At 35.8% G+C, this 13,857-nt stretch overlaps 1 protein-coding gene across 5 annotated transcripts in view; it reads left to right on the top strand.

The window, feature by feature from the left end:
• Nucleotides 1-13,291, top strand: part of PRKACB (protein kinase cAMP-activated catalytic subunit beta) — a 71,444-nt gene extending 58,153 nt beyond the window's left edge. For all 5 annotated transcript variants that reach the window (XM_050307421.1, XM_050307418.1, XM_050307417.1 and 2 more), the window contains exons 4-10: nt 424-522; nt 867-949; nt 1,457-1,583; nt 3,732-3,827; nt 5,317-5,439; nt 7,482-7,646; nt 11,016-13,291. In XM_050307421.1, coding sequence (XP_050163378.1) covers nt 424-522; nt 867-949; nt 1,457-1,583; nt 3,732-3,827; nt 5,317-5,439; nt 7,482-7,646; nt 11,016-11,141 — 819 coding nt within the window. In that variant the 3' untranslated portion in view covers nt 11,142-13,291. The remainder of the gene's footprint in view (nt 1-423; nt 523-866; nt 950-1,456; nt 1,584-3,731; nt 3,828-5,316; nt 5,440-7,481; nt 7,647-11,015) is intronic.
• Nucleotides 13,292-13,857: the final 566 nt, after the last annotated feature.

Raw genomic sequence — 13,857 nt, 5'->3', positions numbered from 1 at the left:
ACTATATAAAGTGTTTACTCCTGTTCACAGATAGCGAAATCCATAATTAAATGTGTCTGACAGTCTCCTGCCTTTCTTAACTAAGGGTCCAGAGATCAAACGGATTTTACTGAACTGCTGCAGAAGTATCTCCATTACAAGCATAAGCAATTCTTAAGGAAATGCAGAGAGGTTTTCCTTGCTATCTTCTATGCACTATTTGTAGAGTTGTTTGCCAACTGTATTGCACAAGTGTTACTCTTTAAAATGTTGTTAGGCTTTTTAATCCTTTCTTGGCACTGTTATTGTACTGTATTGTAATCCATAAGGTTTTTCATTATCTGTAAAGTTACAAGCTTGCTGTCAACTAATTGTTTAACACTGAAAAATTTATCAACAACTATAAAATGTCACACTTAAACTGAGTATTTTTTTCTCTCTTAGGTCGTCAAACTGAAGCAGATAGAACACACACTGAATGAGAAGAGAATATTACAAGCAGTGAACTTTCCTTTCCTTGTTAAACTGGAGTATTCTTTTAAGGTAACCATCATTTTGAAAGTAGTTGCTGGGTTTCAGGGAAGTGTCTGCTTAAACTTGCACTAAGCATCTTCCATCTCTTCTTTCAGGTCCCTTACACACCATTCTGTGTCAGGAACTCACTAATTATCTTTATACAGATTTACATTAAAATAGATTTTGTGAGATGTATGATGCTTCTTTGGCAGTTTTTCAAGAATTTCTACCCATGTTGCTTTATATTTGCCAGGGCCATTGGATGACTACAATTTTTCATTTCATTCATTATTAAAATACACTTTCTGTAGGAATTACAGAAACTATAGCATGCCTAATGTGTATTTGTGTATGTTTACTTGTTTCCTTAGGACAATTCTAATTTATACATGGTAATGGAGTATGTTCCTGGTGGTGAAATGTTTTCACATCTAAGAAGAATCGGAAGGTTCAGGTAGGAGTATTAATGACATTATTCCTTTAAAAAGGCTTAAGTTGCTAATTTGGAAAGAGAGTTTTACAAAATTTTTTAGCATTGAGGAAAAAATTCTGAAGGGTTAAATGCATTTAATTTACCTCTTTTTCAGTATTAGGCAGTGAAGAACTTGTAAATATTTCTTATGTTTTGATTAGTTAATACAGACATTTGTGATCTATGCATTATAAAATCTTGGAATGCCTATGGATATTGTCACTGAAACTGATGGTAGTTTCTAAAAGTAAAATTCCAAGTTTAAGATCTGCATTGTGGGATACATTCATCTTAATTTGCGTGTGTATTTTAGCTGCAAGACTTAAATTTAGGGAATGCATGTATCAATTCTAAAACATTTGCTTTTCTTTTTCTTCTTACACAGTAAAAGAACTGGTTAAAAGATTTGTCTATCCCTGGCAGTTACATGGTTGTTTCAGTACCTTAGCATAGCACTGGGGTAATAATTATTCTTCTAATTCTTTACAGTGAACCACATGCACGGTTTTATGCAGCTCAGATAGTGCTAACATTTGAGTACCTCCATTCATTAGACCTCATCTACAGAGATCTAAAGCCTGAAAATCTTTTAATTGATCAGCAAGGATACATCCAGGTATGATACTGTTCATATATTTAGGGAGTGGAGTCTTGTCTTACTGTGTAGATTTAGGTAATTCTAGAAAATGTGTTTAGAATAAATGGTCTGAAGCTGTTTGGCAGGTTAGCCCATTTTTGGGGCAGTGTTCAAATGCCCTTCTGCTTAGTAATGGTTAAAACCATTGGTTTGCACTTCCTCTGACTAAAATTCAGTATGCACAGCGGAGCTGCCTGCAGTTGAGCCAGTTGTCGGTTCCCTTGGGGTCTGTGATGAGAAGTAGGTGATTACACGGCTCTGTTCATCTGACCTATTTTATATGTCTGCCCTAGAACAAGATGAAAGGTGCCCTAAAATATCTGTTTCTCTGCACTGTCTGTATAAGTAGTTTAGGAAAACCAGCTTGGATGTTAACTGACATTATAGTACTTAATGTGTGTCAGATGAATCCCACCCTTGGAGAGTCCTGGCCTTCTCAGCACATCTGGAGTAAGAGCTGAGTTGAAGTCAGATCAGAATTGCAGTGTGCAAATAACGACTGTTTTCCAACAGTCTCTCCTGGCACCTTCTCATCTTCCTTTTAACTAAATTTAACCTAAATGGCAAATGGGAAGGCAAGTGCGTGCAGCAATAAGCACTCTGCAATGCTTTACAGTCTGTAGACTATGGAAGTTCTTCATTTCTCATTGTGTCACCTTTTGCCATAGCAGAATCTAACGAGAAAATACATAAAAACATGTTTCAGAGAAGTGGAAAGGAGTCCTATCTTAAACAGCTTATAACTGTAAAATAATTTTGCCCAGAGAGTAAAATAATACCATAGGGAGAAGATAAACACAAGGTCCTTTAATGCAGTTGGGGAGCATCATTAATGTAAAGCTTTGACTGTCTTAGTCCAGAGCTGGCAACTCCCTATATGCAACAGTTATGCTTTTGTGATGGTGTGCAGAGGGAGATTTGTGTTCATATGTTGATGCTGCAGCTCCAACTTCATTTTGTTTTTCCATTTTAAAACCATTACTGTTTGTCCTGTGTCTGCAGTGTATTCTTCTTACATAGACTGAAGTGCATTCCCAAACACAGAAATGATTCTTTGCTAACTGAAGCAGGTCTGTCTAGTCAACATGTCACCCACTCTGTTCAGTTCCAGCTGTTGATGCTGTTGTTTCTACCAAAAATGAAGCAAAAGCTGCCTTGGTAGTTTGGAGTTTGGCTTCTTTAATTGTGACATTAGTGTATAGGACAGGGTTACTCTATAATTAGCAACAGTTCTCATTGTAGTACCGTATGCTTTCTTGGGGAATGGGTTGAAAGTGATACCAGGAAGGAGGAAACGAAAGAAAAAGATCCCCAAACAAGCATAGACTTGGTAGCTTAAAACTGATCCCAGAATTTCCCATGTAACTACCTGGCTTCCGTATACGTTCCACACTACAATCCAGGGAAAATCACAGGGAGTATGGTATTGCATACAGAGTTCTGAAAACTTACTGCAGAAAACATGACAAGTGAAAGGAAGCATTTATAATGGCCAAGTACTTGCCATTTATGAATACAATTACTGCTACATTTTTTCCCCCCAGGACTCAAATAAACAAACTTGACTCTGGTGATGCTTTCAAAGATACTCAGAATCAGAACTTACTGGAAAACCTCTTTTATGTTGTCTTATTCCCACGCTAATTTGACATATAACCTTTATACACTTATGCAATAAAATTATAAATTTACAAGACTGTTGGACATCTTGACCCTTTTTGTGATTCATTTATTTGCTAAGTAAAGGAATATATAAATATCTTATTCATCTTCTTTAAACTTTCAGCAGTACAAACAGCCCGATGTAAAAAGTTTAAGAAAAATGAATAATGTAATTGCTGTGCCTGTGGAAGATTACTAAGCCACAGTTCCCACTGATTTTTTAAGTTATACGTAGAAGCTTATGTCAGGTGATAATACCCACTTTGTGTTCTTTCTTAATTACATGAGAAACCTTCTGTTTATTGAGAACTGAACTAAATGTACATCTGACTAGATGCTACTATGTGATTTGAGAAATAAATTTTTCCTCTGATAAAATGATTTCCCAAAAGATTTCAAAAGTACTTACTTTTAAATTTCTTTGTAGCAATGCACTGACAGTCAGTTTATTTCTTCTGATGATAGGTCACGGACTTTGGCTTTGCAAAAAGAGTAAAAGGAAGAACTTGGACGTTATGTGGGACTCCAGAATACCTGGCACCTGAAATAATTCTCAGCAAGGTACTTTGTCTTGTTACTCAGCCATGCGTTTGATGCAGTTAAAACTTAACCACCTAATTATTAAACTCTGAGGGATAAACAATTGTTGATACTTTGAAAAATCAAATCTTGACCAGTGAATTCTTTATGAATTACATAAAATGCAGTCATTGCATTGTGAATATTTTTAGTATGCTAAAACTTATGCCAAATCAGGAATTTTTCCATAACTATACAGAATTTTCTACATATGCTTGCCATGTAACTTGTGAGGGGAAAAGAGATTTTAAAAGTCTGCAATGAGATATTTAACTAACATCCTTATCAGAACAACAGAGCTCAGTGATTACATTCTGAAGTGTTAACAGACTAGAACAGGAACTCCAGAGGTAACAGGAATCACGTATGGGATGAATCAGTAGTCATTACATGATTAGTGTTTCAGGTTTAAGGCAGTTTCCATGAAATCACATGTGACAATCCACTGGTTTTACACATAAAGTACATGTAGCATAAGCTTACTCTTGGTCCGATTGTCTGGTACTTGCACTAAGTGTTCAAACATAGATGAAGTAGTATTAATCATATAGCTGTTTAACTGTAGCCCTATATATTCTGCAAGGGGAAAATACAGTTTATAGAACTGCTTATGCTATAAATAGTCATAATGCATAATGTTAAATTGCGCATTTAGTGTGTGATTTAATTCAATACCTTAGCAGGTCTTCAAAAATATACAAACCCCACCTGTATTTGAGGGAAAAAATGTTCTTTCTATGCACCTTTTTTTGCACCAGTGCAGCTGAAACAGCAGAAGAAATTGCAATGCATGTAACAGAAATTCTTCATAGTGGATTCTTCAGAAAAGACTGAGTCTGAGCCCTGAGCTTTCTAAAAGATCTCAGGGAACATATATGAAATTGATAGGTTTGATGGGTTTTTTGGCTTTTGTAATACTGAATAGGACCTACTAAGGATTTAATGTTCGGATTTTTAAGATCATGTCATAAATGTCTATAACAGCTTATTAACTAAACTTCTAAGCTCTTGTAGCTAGTTCACTCCATATGAAAATTAATGTTTTGAAATGTGGATAATCAAGCAAAAAGATGACAGTGTACAGTCTAGGAAATACTGTGATATTTAATGAAATGTTCCTAAGCTTTGAAGAATTTTCAGTCATTCTGTAATAAGATAGTTTTAATTTTAAGTAAATAAATAAATTGTACTCATTTGTCACTTGGGGATTCTTGTCACGTCACTGTAAAGACACCACTGGCACTCATGACATAAATGTATGCAAAATGTTTAACTTCTATCACTGTTTCACAGTCATCACTGTCTTAGGGTGTAAGTGTATTGCTGTTGGAATCTGTGACTGCCAGTTTGGTTTGAATTAAGCTCTGTATTGAACAAACAATGTAGTTGCTTTCTTTGTATTCCACAGGTATATACTGAAAATCTTAATCTGTGTTAGAAATGGTACTAACAGTGGGATGTTTTTATCCAGGGTTACAACAAGGCAGTGGATTGGTGGGCATTAGGAGTGTTAATCTATGAAATGGCAGCTGGATATCCCCCATTCTTTGCAGATCAGCCCATTCAAATTTATGAGAAGATTGTGTCCGGCAAGGTAAGTTTGTGTGTTTTCACAAACACAGTTGTTTGCCTTTGCAGAACCTGTATTTTGGTGGAGGACATGCAGAATTTACTGGCTACTAGACAGCAATTTGGAAAGAACATAGAAAAAGTGTGTAATGTCCACTTCTCAACAGCTTTGATTTGAAAATCAAAGTTTTAAAAATCTGTTCCCTACCTTCAAATTTAAAATGGCAATTACTAAATTTACAGACATGATGGTATTATATCCCTTCATGCTTGGACTGAAATGATCTGACTATTAACAACTACTTAGCTGTATGCTTAATTTGCCTAGCTATTTTCTAGAATTTTTTTGTGGTTTTTGAGAAGCTCTGAAGGGTTTCCATCATTTCTAGTAGGTCTCTTTACTTCTGCAGTCATGTAGTTCAAGACATGTCTAATGTTCTGTTTGGTTTTCATTGTTACATAAAATTTTCAAAAAGTGTTTTCGATGTTTCCCTTTTGTATTTAATTAATATCTCTTACCTTTGGTACCAAATGGCACCAAAATGTACCCATTCTGTGTCTTCTGCCAACCAGTGTTGTCTCTGTGTTTCTTTGTGCTCACTTGCTTTGTTACAGTTGCTGTCTCCCTTGTCCCTTGGTAGACACACGCTGTGTTGCATCCCAGGTACCTCTCTACTTCTCCTCAAGGGCGGTACCTCAGCAGGCCTGGCTGTGCTGCCCTGCACTGAGATTGATTCTTTTTTAAATCAAGAAGGTTATTGCTCTTTGAAAGGCTTTAATACTGTGAACCTTCAGCTGTTTCGATGAATATATGGGAATTAATTTACAAACATCTATTTTTAAAGAAATCTTTTTCTTCTAAGCTAAAAGAACAAAAGTTGGGCAATTTTGCAGTTTTATGTAATTGGCTTGACATCTGTACTGTTAGATCATCTACCTTTTTTACTGAGTCCATGGATGGATGGCTGCAGAAACAGCACTGGACGTGAGCTCTGGAAACTCTTAACATTCAGTCTTCAGCTAGCAGTTCTTCAGCTAGCTTCAGTTGAGGTCTTTCATTCTACCTCATTCTCTTAGTTCTCTCCTTAAAAATGTGAGTTAATATTTCCTTACTTCTCAGTGGTCTAGGTATTATAGTCATTAAAACCTGTTAATTTCTCATAATGTACAATAGAGCTATATTGATTGGTGATCTGAAGCAGTGTCCTTGATAATTAAACTTCTTGATTTCACAACATGTTTTTATTTTAAGTAACTCCATGTTCTGTATTTACATCATAATGGACCAGCTGAATATAGGGAGTGTCAAACACTGAGACTGTGAGGATGCCAAATATAGGTTTCTGCCTGTCTTTTTCCCTTCTTTCTCTCTGCCATCTCAAATGGTGTCAGTAGATCATTTGCTAGTAAAATCCTTTGTAATTATATCCCAGGAATCATCTTCAAATATCCTTTAGCCAGGTTTGAATAAATGGCAAGTCACTCGCATGCAATCTTCAAATAGTGCTGTGTTATATAAGACTTTTGATCTTAGTGCATTTAGTTACCAGACAGATTGCAGTACAGCACGAAGTTCCAGACTGACTTTTCATATATGATTGCTGAATGTACAGTTATTTCAGAGGATGCCTATATATTTATATGCTGTATATTTGCTGCACTGTACTGTATCTCCCATGTGTGCATATTTATAATATAATCTAAAAATTTATTCCTAGAAAATAGTTCAGTATGTCTTGAGATGATGTTGTGTTGATGAGACACTAACTTAAGTTAAACTTGGCTTTTATATCACTATTACATTAAATTAATATTTTACCCACTAGAAACTTTCAGCTCAAGAAATGGTAGATGGACGAGGTAATGCTGTTGATAAAGGCTCTTTGAAACAGAAGTACATGTGCAACGATAATAATCTCTCACTTCATGCATTCCTACTTGATTTGGTTTTAGAGGAAGGATAGAAAATGGGCCTACTGTTGCCTTTTGTATGAAGTTGTTTCACTTCACAGGGAGAAGAATCAAATTTGTATAATATTTTTTAATGTTGTGGGTATATAATTTTAGGTGAGGTTTCCATCACACTTCAGTTCAGACCTAAAGGATCTTCTAAGAAATTTACTCCAGGTAGATTTGACCAAACGATATGGAAATCTCAAGAATGGTGTAAATGACATAAAGAATCACAAGTGGTTTGCAACTACAGATTGGATTGCCATTTATCAGAGAAAGGTAAGACTCTTCCTGGTCAAAACTATTACAGGTCCTTAAGGGGTTGAAGTAAAATTTCTAATTATTTGGTTTTTTGGTTTTTTGGTTTTTTTTTCCTAAATCTATCAATTTAAACTGAGAAAAGGTAAAAATAGTTTCATCTTTTAAGACTACAAAGGATATGTATTGATTGATTATGTTTGTTTCTTATTGGTATTTTATCCTGGACCTCTATGTACATTCATGTTCTCTTTATCACGTTGTTGTGCTTTAGTCTATTTCTGGATTATCTCAGAATGAGCCATCTCCTGCCTCTCTTGCTTTTCATTTAACCCCTGCTATAGTGGCATCTATAAATACTCCTCCTCAGCAGAGAGGAATCTGTTCTCCTTTCCAACCAGCTCCTAGCAGTCAGACTGTGCTTCAGAGTGGAAAAACTCCAGCCAAAGCTGGAGCTCTTCTTTTTTTTTTTCTCCTAAAGGAATGTGCTTCCTCCTTCTTGCTTGGAGTTTTTGTCTCCTGACGCCATGCTTTGATTGACTGCAGTTCCATAAGCTGGGAAGAGCTGAATGCTTTTTTTTCCTGACATCTTAAGAATGGTTTTCTAGTTCCTTGATCAACACAACTGGTAATGGGGTTTTTGGAAAATCCATTCCCAGTCTGCACTGGGCTTTGGCGCTGCATAAGAACAAAAGCAACAGAGGCAATTGAGAGTATTTTCAGTGTGTGAACAGCCATTAATGTATCTTTTAGAGGGCAACATATTTGTGCTGCCAGGATGAATGAAGCAGAACTGCCAAAAGGGATGAGGATGATTATAATTCAGTCTAGGTTCCAGTAGCTCCAAAGCTCCCTCTCCTTTTGAATGTAGAGGCAAAGTCAAATATTTGTAGATTAGTGAGTTAACTAGAAACAGAATCCTAAGAAATTATTCACTTAAATGCAACCTCTGAATTCTTGGTTTTTCAATACACAACAATAGAAGACTAAAATTGGTGTTGTCCCAGAAGAAGCAGGTGGAGAAATAATTTTGAGTCTTGATATTGGAAAAGGGCTAGAGATAAATGATAATATTTTTAAAAATTGGTTTGAATTTGAAACACTAACAGTCTTAACTATAGAGGCATGAACTTGCTGCTTGTAACAGCAGTTATTTTAAAGGCCAAAGCTAAATACTTACAATAGTATATAAAAAGAAACTGGTTGTTTGTCTACACAAATGTGACAGTACAGTTGTTGAATTATCCACTAATGTATTAATTACTAGTAGACAGGGTACAATTAACACATCCTGTATTCCTTGCATTAAGTATAGATATTTTTAAGAAAATATTCCCCATTGCCAATTTGTAATTATTGTTCTTTGGTTTCTTAATGTCTGTTTGCTAGGCGGATTTATGTGCACCAAGTTTCATTTGCTGGTATGCTCTTTGTGGACACTCAGACCCCATAATATTAAAATCAGATGTTTTGATACTGTGCTAAATATTCTTAGCATTGCTAGTGCACTGCTGTAGAGAATTACTTTTGCAGAAATAAGAAATACTTTAAAATGTTAACAAGTAGTACAGTCAGAATAGCTATTACAAGATTTAAAGGGTTGTGAAAACTGATGCTGAATAAGCTTGGAGCTTTTAATTATAAGGAATAAATCCTGTAATACTCAGGATATGAAACAACAGCATGCATTGTAATATTACTTAAGCAGTCATAGAAATACAGCAATAAACTTTGGGCTTATACTAGCTTTTCACAGGAGCTGTTACCACAGCATGTATTCTCCTGAATAAACATAGTGTTCCTTGGCAGCTAATGTCATGTGAATAATTTTTCTTTTTTATTTTTTTTTTAATTTAATGCTACAGCCATAAGAAACCAGTCAATTACTTAGGATTTCTGATATGATCAAATCTTGTTTTCTTTGTGTGTTTATAGCTATTTATTAACATAGTGCCTGATAATATGGTTGTACTTAGGGCCAAAAAGGTATTTCCACTATAAGCTGGTGTTATCTCCTGCAATCTCTTTTTAGTGATTTCCTTGGTGAAGGTAATAAGAAGAAGTCTGATGTGTCTCATTTGACAGCATTCTAAAATTCCAGTAGTAAATAAGATATTTTCTGTTCTCTGAGTTTTGCTGTAAGAGAGTAACTGAAAATCAATTTAAGAAGACACAGAGACAGAAATTCAGATAATTTTTAAAAAGAGATTGGACATGGCCCTTAGTGCCATGATATAGTAATTAGAGTTGGATCAGGGGTTGGACTTGATGATCTTGGAGGTCTTTTCCAACCCAATCTATTCTATGATTCTATGATTCTATAATGGTAAATGTGTGGCTTTATAGGGTACCTGTGTACACAGGCTGTGTGTTCAGTCAGGGTAAATCACCAAAACGCGTATATTGTTTTAGAAACATAAGGATACACATGTGACAATTGCACACACAGAGGCAAAAGTTAAGTGTTATTTCTTGGGGTGTATAGTGGTATTGCCCAAAGTGAACACAGTATAATTTGTATTAGTCCGTGCTGTACCTCTTTAATTTCCTGATTTACACACACAACACATCCCCACGACCAGCAATCTACCTGGTTGCACAGTGTGATGTGATCCTCTGCCTCAGCTGGAGCTGTGCCTGCCCTGGTTAGTTCTCCCCACTGTGCTGCTCTGGCACACTTACTGCTTGCGATGTTTGGGGGAGGGACACTTGTCTGATTACTTTGCATTTCCAGGTTTAAATTTGCATCGCTTCCATAATTTTGTTACAATTTTGCTTTCCTTACGGTACAGCCCTTTGAGTGACTCCTTCCTGTCATTTCTTGTGCCCCACTGGGGCCTTTTTGAAAAGACTTTCACCTCTCACTTATGGTTAAGTAGGCCTAGGAGGAGCTTTGTAGGAGAGGCAGAACAAATTCTTTTGCACTCGTATTAGGGAAGTTTTTATTTGGAAATAGAGGGTCACTGGTAAGTAGAAAGGAGAGGGGTTCCAAACTGCCCTAAGATTTTTGTGTAGTGTTGATGGCAATCAGTCTACTCTTCTTCTGCCATGACTATGCTGGGAGCTGTGCCACAGAGCTGATGAGTTGAAGGGAGTGGGATCGCCTCTGCAAGGAGAGAACTAAACTTTGTTTTGAAGTGGAAGTAATTTTTTTATGATGTTTGTCAGTGAGGTATAAGTATTTTTCAACTTAGATTCACACATCTGGAGGCCTGTACCTTCTTAGGCTGGTTCTATTTATGTGCCACAACTTCAGCCTGTAATACCTGATTTCTTGGCAGGATTTGAGGATAAATGGGAATATCGCTGTGCTCATTATCACAATGTTAAATCTACTGGTATTAGGCCAGTAACATTTCATGTGCTTTTTTGTGTCTCCCACCAATACAGGTAGAAGCTCCATTCATACCAAAGTGCAGAGGTCCTGGAGATACCAGCAACTTCGATGACTATGAAGAAGAAGATATTCGTGCGTCTCTAACAGAAAAATGTGCAAAAGAATTTGCTGATTTTTAGTAGGAGTAAGAGGACAAGATGACATCAGGGCTCACATTGGGATCTTTGCACTCTGTTAACAGATGAGGTGGAGCTGAGACCATCATATGTCAAAACAGTTACCTAGTTACTTCATTCCACAAAGCTGACTGAGGTCTTTATTGCCATCTTCCATGTGTGCAGTTTGCACCAACCCTTCTAACTAGGCACAATTAAGCAAGCACTGTTTGTGCAGTAACACAGAATAATAGACCACTTTCCTACTTAACTTTGGTTTCTGTCGTTCTTTGTTTCTGTGTATTGTTCATTTTCCCCCTTTGAAATGAAGTAGTTTTTTACCCAAGAATGCTCCATTTTATTTTGAATAATGTATTATTTGTGTGAGTGAAATGGAAGGTGTTGCGGCTAGTGTGATTTAGACTGAAGTGAAAGATAAATGTTGCTTCTAGTCTGTGCCAGCCAATAATTCATGTCTGTCTTGTGTCTGATGCTACAATTTATAATAATTTTTTAGTAGCTCAGACTAAACCTAGCCAACATTTTTAGCATTTTTGAAGGTAGTATTTATCGCCATATAAATGTCTGCTAAATTAACTTAAAAACATTTCTTCCTGGAGGCTGACCAAAATTCAGTAGAATCAATTGGATGGCTTAAGTAGGGGACAGTAGCTAGATCCCGTGCCTTGGTTTTCTACATCCCTGCAGTTTTTTGTCACTGCCTCCTTCCTTCATATTTCCCATCTAGGCAGTAGGTAAGTTGCCATAACCAGACTGTACCATGGAAAGCTTACAGTCCCGTGAGAGGAGTAATTCCACCTGGTCTGGATTTTGGACCATATTAAACCAAGTCAACTTACCAGCATTTCAGTTGGCAGATATGAAATGGCTTTTTTAAGATCAAGAACCCTAAACTCTTAAAGGAAGTTTTGGTCAGTATTGTAGAGAATATGATTCATTTTGATTCACTTTGTGGTTGTTTTTTTTTTAAGTAGCCAATGTCTGGGCTCCCAAAGTATTCCTTGTTTCAAGCCTTTTTTGATTCAAAAGGCATCCATTAAAATAAGAACCATCATGCCACAAAAAGCAAAATGCGCTCTGCCATTAGCTGTGAGAAACAAATGGTTTAGCAAATGCAAAATATTGTTCTAGATGCATCGCTGGATGAACACGGTTATTTTTTTGTTAGCTGTTAAGAGTAAGAGGTTATTGCCAAGTTTTTATTCTGGTATACTATATTAGTAAACTGAGGATGGAGTACTGCTACAATCATTTTCTTTTTAATTACAGCACTTCATTCATGAAGAAAAGAGAGAAAGTTTAAAAACTGCAACAGCTGAATTTATTTTAGTTGCGTTGTCTTTGTTTCTAACCTACTTTCTTTCAATCAACCAGAATGTATGGTCACACAGATACAGGTATTTGGGTTTAATTATGTTTTGTATACTCTCACCAACTGACTTAAAAGATATTGCTACCATGTGCTAGCTTTGGGCACTTCTACACATTTATTTCAATGTTAATAATCAGCGGCTCAGCACTTTTTTGGGGGTTGCTTTTAAACTTATTCATAGTAGTTTTATTTGTACACTTGGTTCTGGCTGTCTCAGTGACCTGTCTAAAAACAGCACATCTAAACAGTTTAAACTAGACACGTTTTATGATAAATTTACATGGATACGAGGATGAATTGTTTTTTAAAAAACTGAGCTATATTGATACATAGCCACTGTATTTGTTTGAATGCCAGTGCAAATCAACAGCTGGTGGCATTCCTTCCTTTTAATCTATATGACACTCCCTAAAGAAAAGCCTTTGTAGACATTTTACAAAAGAGTATGAAATGTACCACCCAACGTTCCCTGTTTAGGTTGTTGAGCATTTTTGCACAACGTCATTAGGAGGCTGACACTGAATGCAGTCTTTGTCCACCCATATTTACATACGTGCAAGAAAAGTATAAGATACTTTGCTGTAGCAAATTTTATGTAACAAAGATATATCGTCACATTAATAAATTTAAAGAAATCCTTTGTATGAAAATGTTAAAATCTTTTGTATTTCATTTAGACCAAGGACATGCTGCTGTATGCTAGCTGTATGCGATAAATTCTACAGTAACTTTGTTGTCGTTTATGAACTTTAAAGATTTTAATAAATGTTGGAGATCACAATTTGATTCTGTTATGATTTTAATTTTTAATCATTGCATTTATAATTCTAGAAAGGTTCAGAGATTTTTCTGTTTTGTAAAATACTGTAATCATTCATCTTGCGTGTACAATAAGACAAAAGTCTAGGAAATTGGTTCTGACGTGTCTGTTTGATATCCAGATTAAATTCTACATGGGCATAAGTGGAAAAGTCATCATAATGCCATGATATTCTGCTATTTTTTAATTTTATGAAAATCCTGTCAGCAAGTTAAACACTTTTCCAATATGGCATAATAGACTTCAGTATGGAAATGAGATTCTATTTTGGAAAAGGAGGGGAAGTGTGCAATTTCCAAGGCATTAGTGAGTACATTTGACAATGTGAGTATTATACAACCCTCTCATTTAAACACAGTCATGAAATATAACTACAGAATATTATGTTACCTGTATTTAATTTGAAAAATCCTTTTCACGATATGGAAAAATTGTATATCTATGACAGTAGAAGCTTGTTAATTTTACACATTTGAGGAATTAAGTGTTGAGCTATATGGTATATTTTAATTGTACTCTAGTTGTAT

This window comes from Myiozetetes cayanensis, unplaced genomic scaffold (genome assembly GCF_022539395.1).
Source record: "Myiozetetes cayanensis isolate MyiCay16 unplaced genomic scaffold, myiCay2020 scf12, whole genome shotgun sequence".
NCBI lineage: Eukaryota > Metazoa > Chordata > Aves > Passeriformes > Tyrannidae > Myiozetetes > Myiozetetes cayanensis.
The sequence above is the reverse complement of the archived record's forward strand: the minus strand, read 5'-3'. Positions and strand labels throughout refer to the sequence as shown.